General features: G+C 46.6%; 1 protein-coding gene across 3 annotated transcripts; it reads right to left on the bottom strand.

Annotated features, from left to right (window-relative positions):
- Window positions 1-388: 388 nt before the first annotated feature.
- Window positions 389-17,215, bottom strand: ETHE1 (ETHE1 persulfide dioxygenase). Of its 3 annotated transcripts, XM_082710835.1 has the most exons (7): window positions 17,044-17,209; window positions 16,337-16,481; window positions 16,077-16,225; window positions 3,198-3,327; window positions 1,272-1,361; window positions 755-871; window positions 389-589 (listed from the first exon to the last, which is right to left on the bottom strand). In XM_082710835.1, the coding sequence occupies exons 1-7, from the start codon at window positions 17,122-17,124 to the stop codon at window positions 537-539; spliced, it is 765 nt and encodes a 254-aa protein (XP_082566961.1). In that variant the 5' UTR covers window positions 17,125-17,209; the 3' UTR covers window positions 389-536. The 3 variants fall into 3 exon arrangements, with proteins under 3 accessions (XP_082566961.1, XP_082566963.1, XP_082566962.1); XM_082710837.1 differs by lacking the exon at window positions 755-871 and having other exon boundaries at window positions 17,044-17,215; XM_082710836.1 differs by lacking the exon at window positions 1,272-1,361 and having other exon boundaries at window positions 17,044-17,214.
- Between the last annotated feature and the right edge of the window lie 1,738 nt (window positions 17,216-18,953).

The raw sequence follows: 18,953 nt of genomic DNA, 5'->3' as shown, positions 1-18,953 counted from the left end.
AGATCATTCCAAATGATAGTGACAATAATAGTCACCACTGATAGGGCTCCTGCCACGGAGGCAGTGTGCCAGGCACCTCATACAGGCAGACTCACTGGATCATCACAACACCCTGTTATTAGCATTATTTCCATTGCACAGATGAGGAAATTGAGTCGTGGAGAAGTGAAGTACTTTATCCTGGGTCTTATGGGTGCGAGTGGCTCCAACTAATATGGGCGAGAAGCCCTGCCTGGGATAGGTTTGTTTCTGATCTTGTGAGTTAGGAAAAAATCTTCTCCTTCCCAGCAGCCTGCTTCACTCCCACTCTCCCCTCCCTGCTCTTCAGCCCAGACACCTCAGACCAGAAAACCAACGGCACCCTCCCCCCAAATAGACAGAAATACGATTCAGAGCAAAAAAAATAATTTTTATTTATTTATTTGAGAAGCTCAGGGGCTGGTGAGGGATGGAAGGAGAGAGACCTGGCGATGACACCTCTCTCTGTACCCTGCCTAGTGCATTCTTAACCGAAATGAGCACCTGACAAAACCACGTCAGGAAGGGGGGGTCTGGATCCCACAGCGCATGTTAGCTGGAACAGCAAAGTCTGAAAGGAAAAAGACAGAGTTGAAACTAAGGGGCCCCAGCAGACCCCCTCTTGCCCTACTGGGGACCCAGAAATCCAAGGAGCCCTTCTTCTTTGGAATATTATAATTCTGGCCCTAAGCCCCCTTCTCCCTCAGACCCAGGAGTCTGGCCCCCAACTGCTCACCTATCTGCTGAGGCTTGGGCAAGTTCAGGTTGTCCATGACCTTGACAAACTCCTCACAGCTGAGGGTGAGCCGCGGGTTCAAAGTCCGCTCCTCCTCCACGGTGGACACTGTGAGCCCTAGTGGCCAAGGGAGGCGAGGAACGTCAACCCCGCAAGTGCCTGGGGCCTCCTTTGACTACATTTCCCAGGAGGCTTAGGGTGCATCTGGGGCCTGGGACTCCCAGGCTCTTCCCAGACTGTCACAGAGACCAAGCTCTCCTCGATTAGCACTATGGGAAATGTAGTTTCCCACATTCCCCAAGCTCTACAAGGAAGTCCCAGGAAAATGCACGCCCTTTGGAATTCTAGGACTCCTGTTTCTACATGAACACTCAGCACACCTAAACACTTGTTCTTTTTGGCCAGAGAAATTTCTGGGAATTGTAGTCTCCATGCCCCACAAGGACTACAGCAGTTTGGTACTCCCTCTCAAATGAACAGTTATGTAAGTCCCACACCTCCTCCAGGAAGCCCTCACCACGGTAATCATGAGCAGGGTAGATCAGACAGTCTCCAGGAAGCGTGAAGATCTTTTCGTGTACTGAGTGGTACAAGGTCTTAGCACAGCCTGGGGAGGGAAGACTCAGAGGTGAGTAAATCAATAGCAGAGAAGGTTTCTAGCCCCTTCCCTCAAGAAAGGGTGGGAGGATAAAATCACAGTAGCTAAACCTTCCTCATTTTCTGCTGGTACTGCTTTGTCTAGGCACAGAAAGAGAGGGAAGGGCATTCTAGACAGAAGGAACAGCATATGTGAAGAATTGAGGACTGGTGAGAAATTCAGCATGGTGGTAAGTAATGTTGGGATGAGATCCAGAAGCACCAAGGAGTTGTGCCCTCAGCCAGGGGATGCCAAGAAAGGGTTCTGGGCAGGGAGGCTAGACTAGAAGGTAAGAAACTGAAGACATGAGCCCAAGGAGGAAAACAGTACCATGATTCCAACAACAAAGCTCTGAGTCCTAAATTGGGTTAGGGGCAAATCTTTTTGGACCCTCCTTCCACCTTTCATTTCAAATACTTCAACTGCATAACTGTTGGGGGTAGATAAATGGAGGACTAGAAGCCTCGCAGAGAAAAAGACAGAGACCAAGATGGAGAGATAAGGCCAGAGGAAGAGGAAGCAAGAGGCAGCCTGGGGATCTGGTCACACACTGCCAGCTCAGGGCTATTCTGTCTTTCCTCTGATCCTGCCTTGCCCTCTGCCCGCAAGGCAGCAAAATCCTCCCAATCTAGTGTCAACCCCACATTCACCCACATGCACACAGGACAGCTAAACCCTGAGATTTAAAACTGAGCTCCTGGGACACCTGGGTGGCTCAGTTGTTAAGCAGCTGCCTTTGGCTCAGGTCACGATCTCAGGGTCCTGGGATCGAGCCCCATATCGGGCTCCTTGCTCAGTGGGAGCCTGCTTCTCACTCTCCTACTCCCCCAGCTTGAGTTTCCTCTCTTGCTGTGTCTCTCTCTGTCAAATCAACAAAAATAAAATCTTTAAAACTGAGCTCCCTTCCCACAGTGAAACTCCTGAATCTAACTGCCCCTTCACAGCCAAACCCCTGAATCAAACTCCACACCCTCCCCTGCTGCAATTCCAGCACCTAAACTCCTTATGGGGTTTAAAAATATGGCCACAGTGGGGGATGCCTGGGGGCTCAGTTGGCTAAGCATCTGCCTTCGGCTCGGGTCATGATCCCAGGGTCCTGGGATTGAGTCCCACGTCAGGCTCCCTGCTCAGTGCGGAGTCTGCTTCTCTCTCTCTCTCTCCCTCTCATGTCCCCCACCCCCACTCATTCTCTCTCTCTCAAATAAATACAAATCTTTAATAAAAAAAAATTAGTGCTTCTGTCTGCTTCTCTGATCATTCCCTTTGGGAGAACCCAGCTGCCATGTCATGAAGACAAATTACCCCCATGGGGAGGTCTCTGTGGTGAGGAACTGAGGCCTCTGGCCAACAGACAGAGCCAGCTTGCCAGCCATGTGAGTGAGGTACCTTGGCAGCAGGCCCCCCCACCCCAGTCAAGCCCTTGAATGATTACAGCCCAGACACTGAGCCAGGACCACCCAGCGAAGCTGCTCCCAGAGTCTCAACTCTCAGAAACTACGTGAGATAACGTCAATCAATGTCAATCACTGCTTAATTCATTAACATCTGGGGTCACTGGTTTCACAGCGACAGATAATGATATACCCTTGCATCTAACTGTCCCCCAACAAGCAAACTGCTGAATCTCCCTCCCATTTGAAAATCCAGGAATCTAATTTTCCCTCACTGTAGCAGCTAAACTTCTTTAATCTAATCCTGACCCCTAAAAGTCTAACATTCATTCATTCATTCTTGCAACAGGTACTTCAAACTCTGGCACACAGAGAACCATACTAAGATCTCAGGCTAGGGAAAGGGGCCTGTGACCTTGCTGGAAATCCGTCCGTCCACACCCTCGGATGAGCAGGGCATCTCCAGTGAAGGCCATGCTGTGGTCATTCAGAACAAAGGTGACACAGCCCGGGGTGTGGCCAGGGCTTGCTCGGGTCTCCAAGGCCTGGTGGGGAAGGAAAATACAGTTCCCAATAAGCCAAGAGCTCTGGCCTCATGATGAAACTGGCCCCAGAAGCCCCCATCCCACCCCAGGATCACATCTAGCTAGCATTGGTGGGGGTGTTAAAGAATTAAGTTTGGGGCAACTGGGTGGCTCAGTTGGTTAGGCATCTGCCTTTGGCTCAGGTTGTGATGCCTTTGGCTCAGGTTGTGATTCTGGGGTCCTGGAATTGAGTCCTGTCTTGGGCTCCCTGCTCGGGGCGGGGGGTGGGGATGCATCTGCTTCTCCCTCTGCCCTCTCCCCCTGCTTGTGCTCACTCACTCTCTCTCTGTCAAATAAATAAATATAATTTAAATTAAAAAAAAAACAAATTAAGTTAGATTCCCAGACTTAAACCTCATACCAGGGTAAACTCCCAGTGAATTAAACACTTAAAGCAAGAAAACCGGGAGCGCCTGGGTGGCCCAGTTGGTTAAGCCTCTGCCTTCAGCTCAGGTCATGATCTCGGGGCCCTGGGATCAAGCCCCACATCAGGCTCTCTGCTCAGCCCGCCTGCCTCTCTGCCTACTTGTGATCTCTGTCTGTCAAATAAATAAATAAAATATTTTTTAAAAAGCAAGAAAACCATAAAACTGTGACAACAACAAAAGTACAAACAAATATATATGATCTCTGGTTAGGGAAGAAGATTCAAATGTGATCCCAAGGTCATAAATCATTACAAAAAAAGATTGATGGTTTGACTTTATATAAACCTGAAGTTTCTGAGTGGCAACCACACCATAAACAAAAGTGAAACAGAACCAACAAACTGACAAAATATATTTACAACATATATGCACCACACAGTAGTTAGTATACTTCATATACAAATACAATCTTCAAATCAATAACAAAGAGATAAGCACACTAATATAAATAGGGAATACCAAACACTCATTTAAAATTATGTTACTGAAATGAAATTTAATGATATACACAAATATTTAATAACATGAAAAGACATTTAATATCTGGTAAGGGCTAAAAGCAGACTACAAAGTAACTCGTATAGTGTCGATTTTTTTTTTTTAAGATTTTATTTATTTATTTGACAGAGATCACAAGTAGGCAGAGAGGCAGGCAGAGTGAGAGGGAAGCAGACTCCCTGCTGAGCAGAGAGCCTGATGCGGGACTCCATCCCAGGACCCTGAGATCATGACCTGAGCCGAAGGCAGTGGCTTAACCCACTGAGCCACCCAGGCACCCTGTAGTGTCGATTTTTTAAAAAAGGTTCCTTGTTGACTCAAAACATACTTTTTTCTTTAGGCTTTTCCTACATTACCTCCAGCTTTTTTAAAACAGAAAGCATATCATTTTATAATTGAAAATAAAACACAAGATTCAGGATAAACTAAAGATCTAAAATTTTAAAAACCAAAAGATTTCTAAAAGGAAATATATAAGGGTATATGTAATCTTATATAAGGAGATGTGTGTGTTTATATATATATATATATATATATATATATATATAATCTTGAGATAGGAAAGGTTTTTGTAAGCATATTAAATTCAGAGGACATAGGGAAAAACAGTGACAAGAATGACCACATAGTTTAATTTCATTATAGAAAAGAACAAGAGTTAAGAGACAAAAAAACTCAGGGACAGTATTAGCAACATGTATAAGAAAGTATTATAAAGTATGAATACCCATCATATATAAAGAGTCCTAAGCATCAACAAGAACTTCCAGAAGAAAAATGTGCAAAAAGAAAAAAAAAATGGGCAATTCATGGAAGAGGAAATAAATAATAAAAAAAAAATCTAAAACAATGTTTGATCTCCCTTTTAGGGAGAAAGGGAGAGAGATTTAAATTTAAAAACCCTTATTTTTCACCTACCAGATTGACAACTGTCAGAGTTACTCAGCCCTTATGTTTCCTGGGATGTGGGTATGACTCAGTGTAGCTGATTTAGAGGGCAAGTTTGCAATGTCTACAACACCTCAAATGTGGACTCTGACCCCGCAAAGTTTCTGCTAAGACTCTACTGTTAAGAACTTCGAACACAGGGGCACCTGGGTGGCTCAGTTGTTAGACGTCTGCCTTCAGTTCGGGTCATGATCCAGGGGTCCTGGGATCAAGCCCCGCATCAGGTCATCAGGTTCTCTGCTAGGCGGGAAGACTGCTTCTCCCTCTCCCACTCTCCCTGCTTGTGTTCCCTCTCTTGCTGTGTCTCTCTCTGTCAAATAAATAAATAATCTCTTTAAAAAAAAAAAAAAGAACTTCGGACACATGGGCAAAAATGCCCACCCAAGAAATCCTCATTATGTAAATCCCCACACTCAGTTCAGGGAAGCAATTGTCAGAAGAAAAAAAAAAAATGTTACCTTCATGATCTAAAAACCGCTTATAAGATTAGTTCCCACTCACACAGCATTCCCCCCACCAGTTAGCATCCTGATCTAGGATGGACACCAGGTACAGATCCTGAGTCCACACCTGGCATCCGTCCCACCCTTCCCCACTGATGGGTCTCTGGTTTGGTACAGGGCATCAGTGTGCCGAGCCAACCACTTCCTTTCCCTCCGTGGTAGCCTGGGTGGCTTTGGACATGGTTCTCAGACCGAGATCTCAGTAGGTCTCCTGAAAATGTCTGGGAAAACTTTTCCCTTCCTGATAAAAAATGTTTGGCACCTCCCCTTCCCACTTTATCTGGTTCTAGACAAAAGTGTGATGGCCACAGCTGCAGCAACCACCTTGCAACCATGAAAAAGAATCCCCCAAATGGGGCTCCTGGGTGGCTCAGTCAGTGAATCATCTGACTGTCTTCTTCCAGACCCCCTGTTATAGGAGAAAACTGAACTGCCAAATATTTAAGCCACCGTATGAGGTTTGTTTTTTTTTTTAATTTTTATTTATTTATTTGACAGAGATCACAAGCAGGCAGAGAGGCAGGCAGAGAGGGGGGGGGACAGGCTCCCTGCTGAGCAGAGAGCCAGATGTGGGGCCTGATTCCAGGACCCTGAGATCATGACCTGAGCTGAAGGCAGAGGCTTAAGCCACTGAGCCACTTCGGCACCCCACCGTATGAGGTTTTAATTACTTTCAGCCAAACACTTTCCTGACTCCTATATCCGAGGATATATGTCCAATGCAAAACAAATGCAAAGAAAATGATCTTGCAAAATGTGGGAAAAATCATGACCCTCCTGCCTAAAATTAACATAACCTTTTGGTGGTCGAGAAATGATCTCTCACTCCATACTCTCTGATTTTATTTTAATTTTATTTATTTATTTGACAGACAGATTACAAGTAGGCAGAGAGGCGGGGGGGGGGGGAGCAGGCTCCCCGCTGAGCAGAGAGCCCAATGTGGGGTGGGGAGCCTTGATCCCAGGACTCTGGGATCATGACCTGAGCCTAAGGCAGAGGCTTTAACCCACTAAGCCACCCAGGCACCCTGATTTTTTTTTTTTTTTAAACAAAAAGCATGGGTGTCCTTTGAACCAAATATTGTGGATGGATATTCAGGAGTAATGTGGAAAACATTAATCACCAAAAACAAAAACAAAAAAGAACAAACAACCAGCTGATCACAGGTGTAGCAATGGGTACTGATTAATCAGGACATCGGCTATAAACAACCAACAGTTAGACAGTATACATGGAATATATGGCACAATTAAAGCCTATATTTGGTGTATGTAATTGTCTGTGTATAAATTGGACATAATTTTAATATCAATTGAACAAGAACCCGCTTGCCACATGGACTGAAACTCCTGAGGCCCTGAGTCTGTGTAGCAAGTGGCTTTGCCGATCAGCATCCCTGTTTATCTGACCTTTCCTTTCTCTGGAATATCTAGCATCTATCCCCCCGCTCCATACCTCCCACAGTCCTGCCCATCTTGGCCTCATCCTCTCCTGCTTGGACCAACCACCTGCCTCCATCTTGGCCTACCAGCCTCCAGCCATCCCCCACATGACCCTGAGGAGGGTTTCTACTGCCCGGATTCAGACCTGCTCCTCTCTGGTCATGACCCTTCCTTGGCTCCCACTGTCCCCCAGACAGAGTTCTGGCTTCTTAGCCTGACTTCTGAAACACCCCTGTTCCACTGCCTGCCCACCTGCCCAGCCCAATGTCCAATAACACACCCAGCTACTCTGAAATCCAGGGGTGCTTCCAGAAAGCACCAGGTTTCTCCACACCTCTATGCCCACACAATTCTCTCTGCTAGGTACACCCTTCCCTCTCCCATCGGTCAGGTCTGCTCATTCCCCAGAGCCCTGATACTGACTGACCCCTTCTCCTGTGCCAGGCTCTCTCCTAAGTGCTCAACATGACTGAACTCATCCAGTCCACACACATCCTTATGAGGCAGGTACCATTCCTGTTCCCATTCTACAGATGAGGAAACCAAGGCACAGAATAAAAATGAGCAAACCATAACTAAATGTGGAAATACGAATGGATGTCACAGATAAGACCAAAAAAAAAAAAAAAGGATGCTGGACACAGAAGAGCAGAGAGGTTGTGGCATGGAACAGAATGGAGTGGTGTGGGATGGGGTGTGGCAGGAAGTGGGAAATCAAAGCGTGCCTGGTACACAGTACAGGGAAGTGGTGTTTCATGTGGAGGTTTCAGTCATCAATCTAGATGTAAAACAGCTATGTCTTAGAGAGGGCACATGGACTAGGAGTTACGAACAGCATCTGGCGCCAGGTGACATGGGTTCTAAATTTGGCTCTGCTATTTATTACTAGCTGTGTGGCCTTGGACAAGTCACTTCACCTCTCTGTTTCTGAGCTTCTCTGCTCATTTGTAAAATGGGGATAATAATTGTCCCTAATTCATAGGGTTATTATAAATATTAAGTTCCTGGGGCATATGGGTGATTGGGTTGGTTAAGCATCTGCCTTGGGCTCAGGTCATGATCCCAGGGTCCCGGGATAGAGCCCTTCATGAGGCTGCCTGCTCAGCAGGGAGCCTGCTTCTACCTCTTCCTCTGCCCCTCCCCTCTGCTTGCTCTCTCTCTCATAAATAAAAGCTTTAACAAAAAAATATTCTTATTTTGAGTATGTTAAGCACTTAGAAAAATGTCCAGGACACAATAATCATGATATAATCAAAGTAACATAATAATAATGTTAAAAAAAACTTTTTAAAAGATTTTATTTATTTATTTGACAGAGAGAGAGAGAGCACAAGCAGGGGGAGCGGTAGAGGGAGAAGTAGGCTCCCCGCAGAGTAGGGAACTTGATGCAGGGCTCACTCCCAGGACCCTGGGATCATGATCTGAGCCAAAGGCAGATGCTTAACGGACCGAGTACCCAGATGACCCATTAAGGTTCTAAATTTTGTAAAACCACTGATATAGTAGAACCACAAGGCCTCCTGGGTTCAAATCCTGACCTGGCAGGGCACCTGGGTGGCTCAGTCAGTTAAGTGCCCGACTCTTGGTGTCAGCTCAGGTCATGATGTCATGAGGACCACGGGATTGAGCCCTGTGTTGGACTCCATGTGGAGTTTGCTTGGGACTTTCTCTCCCTCTCCCTCTGCCTTCCCCCACCCCCAGTCTGTCTCTCACTCTCAAATAAATGAAAAACAATCCCAACTTCGCCACTTTCTCTGTAATTTGTGGGCAAGTCACTTTTCTTCTCTGTACATCCTTCTTTGTAAAATGAGAAAAATATTTCTCATCTATGTGGTTATGAAGGTTTAATGCGATCTGTTTGACAGAGAAGATGCAATGGAGGCCCAAGGGCAAGACTCAGCCAGAGAAATGTTTTGTTTGGCCCACTCAGAAGTTATGAGAAGTCTGAATTTGTAGTCTACCCTTAAAAAGTGGAAGATTTCTCAAAAATGTACATTTGAAGCTTCTATTTTAAAAAAGGGAGCTTGGCAGTCAACAGACTACACTCTTCTTTTTTTTTTTTTTATAAAGCTTATTTATTTAAGTAATCTCTACACCCAACTTGGGCCTCAAACCACGACCCCAAGATCAAGAGTCCCACGCTCTTCCAACTGAGCCAGCCAGGCTTCCCAACAGACTACATTCCTGAACATGAATAATCAACTTGAATTGTGCAGTGGGTGTCCTCTATGAATGGAACATGCATCCTAAGGTTTGCTACAGGCCCCACCACTCCCTGCTGCCTACAGTGGTATTTGATTATGAAAATCCTTCTAGACAAACACTGATAAAGAACACTTACAGAGCTCAGCACAATGCCTGGCAAGAAGCAAACCCTCAAAGCTTGTCAACTATTGTTAAATTATCATCATTACTATTGTTAGCCAATTCAAAATACATACAATCTACTTTGGTTGACGGCAAAGAAAAGAGGAGGTTGAATGACACCATGAAGAAACAACCAGACACAAACCAGAAGTGGGACATTCTCCAAGACAATAGACTAGAAACTTCGAATGACATGGTGCAGAAAGGGGCTGTTCTAGATTTAGACACTCAACAGACCCTATAGCCGAGTGGCATGCATGAAGCTTGACTGGGTCCTGGTTCCTAAAAACTGCCATAAAAGTGATTCCCGGGCACCTGGGGCAATTCGAACTTAAGCTGTATTTAAGAATTATTTCAGAATTAACATAGACTTGCTGTGATGAAGACTTTGTAAAAGAACTGTTCTCTCCAAGTGCAGATGAGGGAACTCTGAGGGTCTGCGAGGTGAAAACTATTTTCATGATAGTAGGAGGAGCTCTTCTGCCCTTCTTACTCTCATTCCCCAGTTCAGTGAGATTTTCCAGAAGCTCCATGACTGGTGATGATGTCATTGTTCTGCCAGCAGATGGAGTGCTTGGATATTCTTGTGTTTTCAAAACAGAGTCTCGGTTTTAATTTCTAATGCAGTAAAATTTTTCCGCATCTCTGAATAGATAGGTCTTACTTACTTACTTTTATTGACCTATAACAGACATACAACTAATAAGTAAATACTGATAGCTAGAACCCACATAAGTAAAAGCTTTGAGGGCCATCCTGTAACTTTTAAGAAGGCCAGGAGCTCTGATACTACAAGGTTTGAGTTTGAGAACCTCTGATACAGGAGAACATCTTTACTCTCCAGATAAGTTGTTAGGGTTGACATTTCTGAATGCAAGTTTCTGAATGGTAAGAGAAGAAAACGGTATAAACACACAGAGAGAAATAAGGCAAAGGTAGCAAAAATGTCAGCAACTGGGGTGCCTGGGTGGCTCAGTTAGTTAAGTGTCTGCCTTTGGCTCAGGTCATGATTCAGGGGTCCTGGGGTTGAGCGGATCGTGCTCTCTGCTCCCTCAGACCCCCTCTCCCTCAGACCCTGCTTATGCTCTCTCTCTCTCCAAATAAATAAAATATTTTTAAAAAATCAGCAACTGGTGAACTTTAAGTGAAGGGTATGAGAGTGTTCACAGTACTATTGTTTCAATTTGCTATATTTATTAGAATATTAATAAAAGGGTGTGGGGGGAGCACCTTCTATCTGGACCTCCCAGACCTCCACCGGTCCCTGAACTGGTTGAATCATCTTTTCAGCCACAGAATAGTTTTTAGGGATTCTGTGGAGCCTAACCTTACATTCTTCCAACAAATTTATTCCTCCCTTCCTCCTTCCACGGCTTTAAATACGTGCACCAACTCAGCAGCTGTCCATTCACCCGTTTGGAGGGTGTGGTCAGCACCTTCTCTAACTACTTCGCATCAGCTCTGGGCAACTCCAAAGGGATCCGCGCAGCAGGTCCCACGGCCCACACTGCCCCCTGGTGGCAAGAAGAGTCTGGACATCTATTCCAGTTGGTCCCAAGTTCATTGCTTTGCTCCATTATTCAAAAGCATCTAATCTTGGTATAACCGGCCACTATATCTATGCACTTCTAAATTCAGAGTGTCTTTTTCCATTGCGGCTAAATAGTCTGCACCTCTATTAGTTAAACCTTCCTTTCTTTCGTGAAAGAAATGACATTAGTTGTTCTAACGTTTAAGGGACAGTGCACTGATGTCTCTAACTTGAAGATGCATCAAAAAATAAGACAGGTGAGGGCACCTGGGTGGCTCAGTGGGTTAAGCCGCTGCCTTCGGCTTAGGTCATGATCTCAGGGTCCTGGGATCGAGTCCCGCATCGGGCTCTCTGCTCAGGAGGGAGCCTGCTTCCTCCTCTCTCTCTGCCTTCCTCTCTGCCTACTTGTGATCTCTCTCTGTCGAATAAATAAATAAAATCTTTAATAAAAAAAAAAATCTCACTACTTTTATTTACTTTCTAACTGAGAGATTTCAGTGCCACCTGGGTGGCTCAGCCGGTTACGCATCTGCCTTCAGCTCAGGTCATGGTCCCAGGATCGAGCCCTACATCTGGCTCCTTGTTCAGCAGGGAGCCTACTTCTCCCTCTCTCTCTGCATGCCCTGCTTATGCTCTCTCTCTCTAACAAATTAATTAATTAAAAAATAATAATTAGTTCCAAATGGAACGAAGTAGTGAAATTCTCACCCAGACCACATGAGAATCACCTATAAGCTTTTATTATACTTTATTTTTTTTTATTTAAGATTTTATTTATTTTTAAGTCATCTTTACACCCAAGGTGGGGCTCAAACTTACAACCTCAAGTTCAAGAGTCTTGTGCTCCATTGATTGAACTCGTCAGGCACCGACCTGAGAGCTTTTAAAAGAAACTCATCCCCTGTGTCTGCCCCAAACAATGAAATCAGAATCCCTAAAGTGGGATCTGGGGGCTCCGTATCTGGCAGCGCTCTTCAGAAAACTTTCTTTCTTTCAGAAAACTTTCTTTCTTTCAGAAAACTTCAGAAAGTTTTCTGAATCTGCCACCCCTCACTGGAGCTCAAATGTTCAAATCTTATTGCTCAGTAAAACAGAAAATTCATTGTACAATGAAATCACCCAAATCTGGCCCACAGTGAGTATAAAATATAACCAGCTCAAAAAGTGGCAAGTTTGGGGTGCTTAGGTGGCTCAGTCATTGAGCATCTATCTGCCTTCTGCTCAGGTCAGGATCCCAGGGACCTGGGTTGGAGTCCTGCATTGGGCTCCCTGCTCTGCAGGAAGTCTGCTTCTCCCTCTCCTACTCCCCCTGCTTGTGTTCCTTCTCTCACTGTGTCTCTCTCTGTCAAATAAATAAATAAAATCTTGAAGAAAAAAAAAGGTGGCAAGTTCTACTAAAGTTAATCATAGGTCAGTCCTCTGACCCAGGAAGTCCGTTCCTTGGAATTGAGAGCAATGTCCACCAAAAGAGTTGCATAACAGCCTTCACAGCAGCCTTGTTCTTAATAGCCCCAAATCTGAATCAGCCATCAAAGGGAAAATGGGTAAATTATCATAAATTCACACAATTAAAATACTCTACATTTTGGGCTGGTACATGAAATTTGGCCTGTCGTCTGCTTTTGTATGGTCCGAGGGCCACGAGTGGTTTTTTTATGCTTTTTCAAGGTTGAAAAAAAAAATCAAAATGAGAATTGTATTTTAAAACACATGAGAATTCTTGAAATTAACATTGCAGAGGCCAGAAATCGAGTTCTGCTAGAGCACAGCCATGCTTATTCACTTATGCATTGTCTCTGACTGCCTTCACGCCAACAGGGACCATATACGGCCTGCAAAAGCGAAAGTATTTACTGTCTGGTCCTTTACAGAAGGGGTTAGCTAATCCCTGGGACAGAGCAACAAAAGGAAAGACTGCAACCATACACAATGTGAGGAGTGAAAGAAGCCAGAACACCAAAGAGCCCACATAGTACGAGTCCTGTTTCTGAGGTCCAGAACACATGGAATTAATCTAAGATTAAATAAATTGGAAGATGGGTCCCTGGCTGGCTCAGTCAGTAGAGCATGTGACTCTTGATCTCAGGGTCTTGGGTTCAAGCCACAGGTTGGGGACTGGGGATGGGACCTACTTTAAAAAAAAAAAAAAAGTAAGAAAGAAAGTTGCTAAGATTGCAAATCTTCAAAGTCCTTATCATAAGAAAAAAGAAAAATTTTAAAATGAATAAATAAGTCGGCAGCTGGGGTGATGGGGGTGTTGTTGTCAATGGCCAGGAAGAGGAACAAGGAGGCCTTCTGGAGTGATGAGTTTGCTCTGTATCTGGATCTTGGCTGTGGACATGCAAGTGGAAACATGTAAAAATTTAACAAGCTGCACACATACAATAGGCACACTTTCTACTGTATGGCATGCATGTTACAAGTCAATTTTTTTAAAGTAGAGGGAAGAAAATGAGGGAGAAGTGTGACCATCTCTAAAGGTTTATAAAGAACTCAGATGAAAACCACACCAAACACCAAATAATCATAAAAACAGATGCTAACAAGTGTTGGCAAGGATGTGGAGAAACTGGGACTTTCATTTTTTTTTCTTTCTTTAAAGATTTTATTTATTTACTTGACAGAGATCACAAGCAGGCAGAGAGAGAGGAGGAAGCAGGCTCCCCGCTGAGCAGAGAGCCCGATGTGGGGCTCGATCCCAGGACCCCACGACCATGACCTGAACCGAAGGCAGAGGCTTTAACCCAAAGTCACCCAGGTGCCCCTCTTTTTTTTTTTTTTTAAGATTTATTTATTTATTTGAGAGAGAGGAGTGGGGAGGGGCAGAGGGACAGAGAATGCTGAAGCATACTCCCCATGGAGCCCGATGGGGAGCCTAAATCAAGAGTCCACTGCTTAACTGACTGAGCCACTCAGGTGCCTGGAAACTAGGCCTTTCATATGCTGCCTGTGGGAATATAAAATGGTGCGACCACTTTGGATATTAGTCTGTCAGTTCCTTCAACTATTTTTTTTTAAGATTTTATTTATTTATTTGAGAGAGAGAAAGACAGAGGTGAGCAGGAGGATGCAGACTCCACGCTGAGCAGGGAGCCTCATGTGGGGCTTGATCTCTCAGCCAAAGGCAGACACTTAACTGACTGAGCCACCCAGGGATGCCCACCACCCGTTTTTTCAGGTAGGCTCCACACCCACCATGAGCTTCAACTCACGACCCTGTGATCAAGACCAGAGCTGAAATCAAGAGTCGGATGCTGAACCAAATGAGCCACCCAGGCTCCCGAGGTCCTCAAACTATTACATGTAGAGTTATTATTTTGATCCAGCAATTCCATCCTATAGATACATCCAAGAGAAATAAAAACAGCCACACAAAAACTTGTGCATGAATAGTTATAGCAGCATTATACATAATGGTAAAAAAAATGGAAGCAGCAGAAATGTCTATCAGCTGGTGGATGAATGAATGAACGAACGAGGCGAATTCACACAGTGGAGAGTTACTCAGCCATAGGAAGGCATGAAACACTGACACCCGTTACAAGGATGACCCTTGAACACTTATGACAGAAGCCAGTCACAGAAGATGACACAATATATGATTCCGTTTCTATGAAACACCCAGAATTGGTGTTTCCTTGAGAGATAGAAAGTGGATTTGTGGTTGTCAGGCGAGAAGGGAGGGGGCTGGGGTGACAGCTAAGGAGCGTGGGGTTTCTTTCAGAAATGACAAAGCTATTCTACAGTTAACTGTGGTGATGGGTGGACTCAGCTCTGAATACACTAAGTTGCTGAATTGTACACTTCAAATGGATGAACTGGATGGTTTGTGACTATCAATTAAGTCGTTTGAAAAAAAAACAGACATGGAAGCTAAATCTGCCACAGCTAAACCCTTCGACATTCATTCAAAACATTGCTTGTCCAGTCTCACAAAGGGCTCACGTCGATATGAAACCCCAACCACTGTTCACTCTTCTAAGCCTGCTCAGCTCATGGAATGCTTGCTAGCCCCTGACACTCACGGACAGTGTACATAAAGTTACAAGGCACTTTTTCACCTGCTTCCAGAAATAAAGAGGCTGCCCCCACGGGAGCTCCACCCTCTGACACCCCCCCCCAACACACACAGAGCTCTCATCTCTAAATGCTCAAACTCAGATAAACTGTCCCCATTTAGCAAAATCCTTTAACCTGGAGGTCAAGTCCCCCCACTGTCACTTGCCCATTCTGTCCCCAAAGTCAGCCCAACTCACTCTGTAGCTTTAGCAAGTCTGATTGGAGAAAAGCCTGGTCAGCCTCTGAGGGCAACTCCCCACAGCGCCCTCTCCCCAATCTATTGCTCTGGGTTGAAATCCTGGCTGGAAACCTGCTGACCTTGGCTAGTGACAAAGATGGGAAAGGAGGTAGGAAACTTCAGACCCTTCCCGTGTGAGGCAAGAGCTCCACCAAGGGTGAGGCAAGCAGGCACAGAAGGGTGAACATTTAAGGAGGCGCTAGCTGAAAGGTGCCTACCCTGCCCTTGCGGGACTATGACTGTGAGAATAAGCGCCTCCTTAAATGTTGCGCCCAGGGTGCCTTGCTCGCCTCACCCTAGTCCTGGCCCTGGGCAACAGGATGCTCCTTCCTCTAATAGTGACTCTAGAAGCCTGAGCTGGAATCTCTCTCTCAGCCCCAGCTCAGAATTCTAGCCCTCAATCAACTTTTATAGAGATGCCAAGCCAAAGGTGCTGCCCCAAGGCTGTAGGAAACTCCACAAATGCTGTTGACTTAAGGGGCTTGGCCAGAGACACACCTGCCCAGAGCCTCTTGCCCCAGTGCCCCACCTGGGTTTATGGCACCCTCCTCCCACAGACAAACTCAGGGATCAGGAGCCCTCGATCAGAGTTCCCTCCTACCCAGGGGCTCAGGAGCCCAAGCCCTCAGCCCGCTCTTCCCTTGAGGCCAAGAAGTCCAGGCCACCACCCTCTCCGGACCCAGCATCCAACTCACGAAGCGCCCGAAGTGGATGGAGTCTCCATCCTCAATGTGCAAGTCAGCCTGGGCCCCACTAAGGCGGGAGATGACAGACTGGCAGCCGGGGAGTAGGGACCGGAGCAGCCCTGAGCCCGTAATGTGGTCCGCGTGGCAGTGGGTATTCACTGGGAGAGAGAGGAGGGCCTGGTCCAGGAGGGCTCAGAGAGGACGCAAGACTCCCAGCCCCCAGCCCCCTCCTCCCTCGGACCCAGGGGTTCGGCCTCCTCCAGACTGACCAGCATACAGCAGCCGCAGCCCCAGTTCCTTGACCAGCTGGGCATCCCGAGGCGCCGTCTCCAGAACCGGGTCGATCAGAACGGCCTCGTGGGACTCTCTGTCACCCAGCAGGTACGTGTAGGTGCAGCTCTTAGGCTCAAACATCTGGGAAGGGGGAGTGAGACAGGTGAGAGCGAAGAACGAGACTCCCACACACGGGGGACTCAAGAGTCCGAGCCTCGACCCGATTCTTTTCCTAAGATCCAGGAACACAAAACCCAGCCCCTCCTTTCCCCTCGGTGTCCCGAGTCTGTTCCGTCTGAAACAATGAGGCCCAACTTCCAAATACCCCCCAAGTCAGGCTCCCCATTAACCTCTCCCGTAAAGGACTCGGGAGTCCTGCCCGATGCCCACGGGATCCCCCAACTCTCGGCTTTATTTTTTTTTCTTTTTTTTTTTTAAATTTTATTTATTTATTTGACAGAGATCACAAGTAGGCAGAGAAGCAGGCAGAGAGAGAGGAGGAAGCAGGTTCCCTTGGCAAGCAGAGAGCCCAATGTGGGGCTTGATCCCAGGACTCTGGGATCATGACCTGAGCGGAAGGCAGAGGCTTTAACCCACTGAGCCACCCAGGCGCCCCCAACTCTCGGCTTTAAAGGACGCCGGAGTCCCGCCCTGCCACCGTCCAGCGCCCCGTGGTCCCGCTGCGGGCCCAGACTCCTCGCACCTGCCGTAGGAGGATGGGGACTCCAGAGCCGCTGCGCTGGCTAAGCCGCCGCCCGGCGACCCTCAGTGTGGCCCCCGCCATCGCGCCCGCGGCCCGGTGGGGACGGAGTGGACGCCAGGCGCTGGCGGAAGCCGGGTGCCCCCTATTTGACCTGGGAGGGGAGGGGAGGGGAGGGGCGGGGCGGGGGCGGGAAGAGGGCGGGGTCCGCCTTAAAGGGGCCACGAGCTCTGGGGCTCAGGGCTGTCTGGGGGAGAGAATACAGAGGCCGCGTAGACAGCGAAACCGGGAGACACTCAAACGGCTCAAAAGGCGAGGGAGAGACGCTGGGAGCACCACAGACAGGGAGAGAAATAAAACCCCAACAAGAAGCCCCAATACACTTGATAGCGGAACTCCTAATGTATTCTTAGTGGTTTTTAACAGGAGAGAGACCCAGAGAGCCCCTCAGAGATAAAGGAGATGCTGAGAGACTTGAGAGAGACTTGGACTCCGAGATACCAAGAAGAGAGACCTGGAAAGACTTTCAGAGATTCATGGAGAGATGCAGAGTTGGAATGAGTTGTCCATCAAAGAAGTATGGTCAGAAAGATACACTTGGAAATTCTAGACAATTATGAAAGATAGGAAGAGATGTTGGGACATTAGAGCAAGGAGAAATGAGCAGAAAGAGGGAGATAATCTCTCAGAAAGTAGAGAAACAGGCAGAAGGAAAGTTCCAAGTCAAGGAGAGAATATTGCTCATTGATTTCTCACTTGAGGGCTCCCATGTGCCTGGCTCAAGCTGGGCAAGTCTGGAGACCCAGAGGTGAGTTCTGTCCAGTTCGGTGGGGGAGAATGGCACAGACACTGGGGCTGAAATAAAGGAAGGTTCAGGGATTGCCAGGAGCTTAGGGGAAGAAGGAAACAGGAAAACAAGGTTCCTCAGACACTCTTTGCTGTGAGAGTCCTCTAAATAAAACCTCCTCACTCCTGGGGCCCATTCCTATTGTTTTGGCAGGACTGCTAGACCCTTGAAGGCATGCACACCTTTTCGGTCAGCTGTGAGTATCACCCTTCCCAGCTCTGTGACCTTGGGCTCAACACTTACCTCTTCTGGGCTTCAGTTTCCTCCTCTGCAAGATGAGGTTGACAATAGCTCCTCCCTCATTGGGAAGATCTAGTAAGTTCAGACATGTAAAGAGTCTGGGAGAACACGCAGCACAGAACAAGCTCTTGATAGGAGCCCACTAGCATGCTCTCCTCACCCTCCTTGACTCCTTCCTCTCTGCCACCTCCTCCCCCTTCATCACTAGGCCCTGTTACATTAACCTCTCCAGTCAGGCCACTTCGCCATCATTCCCACAGCCCCAGTCAAGAAGCAGCAAAAAATACATGGAAATTGCATGGATTCCAGGACCTGGCTGTGAGAGTTCAAATTCCGAACCTGCTTCCTCCAGGCTGTGTGACTCCCGCCTTGTGCCTCATTTTCCCCTCTTGTGTGTGTGTGGGAGGGGGGAGCACCTCCTCTTAAAAAGCCACTGTCAGGATGAAATGAAAGAATGTATACAAAGTGCCCAGGATAGTTTCAGGAATATAAAAAGTGCCAAATAAATGCTGGTAATTAATAGTGTAATTAATATATACAGCCACCTCACTGGGCTTGTGGCTTCTGCTCTGCCTCCCTACAATCTATTTTATGCAGCAACCAGAGCGAACCTTTTAAAATGTCAATGACAAAGAGACTGAAGAATCATAGAAAACACACACAGCGTGTGGATCTTGTTTAGATCCCAATGCAGACACACCTAGTGTAATAAAAAGATACTTATGGGATATGATGTCACATATAGCTTCACAATCATCTGGGAGGAGTGGGTGGGAGAAGTGAAACAACATGGGCCATCAGTAGAAAATTGTTGATGCTGGCGCCA

The sequence above is a fragment of the Mustela nivalis genome (assembly GCF_964662115.1).
Source record: "Mustela nivalis genome assembly, chromosome: 18".
Lineage (NCBI taxonomy): Eukaryota > Metazoa > Chordata > Mammalia > Carnivora > Mustelidae > Mustela > Mustela nivalis.
This window is presented reverse-complemented; position numbering and strand designations above follow the sequence as displayed.

What these genes read in the sequence shown, in the direction of transcription:
- ETHE1 (XM_082710835.1), bottom strand. Translation starts at nt 17,124, where the DNA reads ATGGCGGGGGCCACACTGAGGGTCGCCGGGCGGCGGCTTAGCCAGCGC. An exon ending in TCCCCATCCTCCTACGGCAG is followed by an intron (nt 16,482 to 17,043) that starts GTGCGAGGAGTC and finishes CCCCCTTCCCAG; the next exon opens with ATGTTTGAGCCTAAGAGCTG. An exon ending in CCATCCACTTCGGGCGCTTC is followed by an intron (nt 3,328 to 16,076) that starts GTGAGTTGGATG and finishes CTTCCCCACCAG; the next exon opens with GCCTTGGAGACCCGAGCAAG.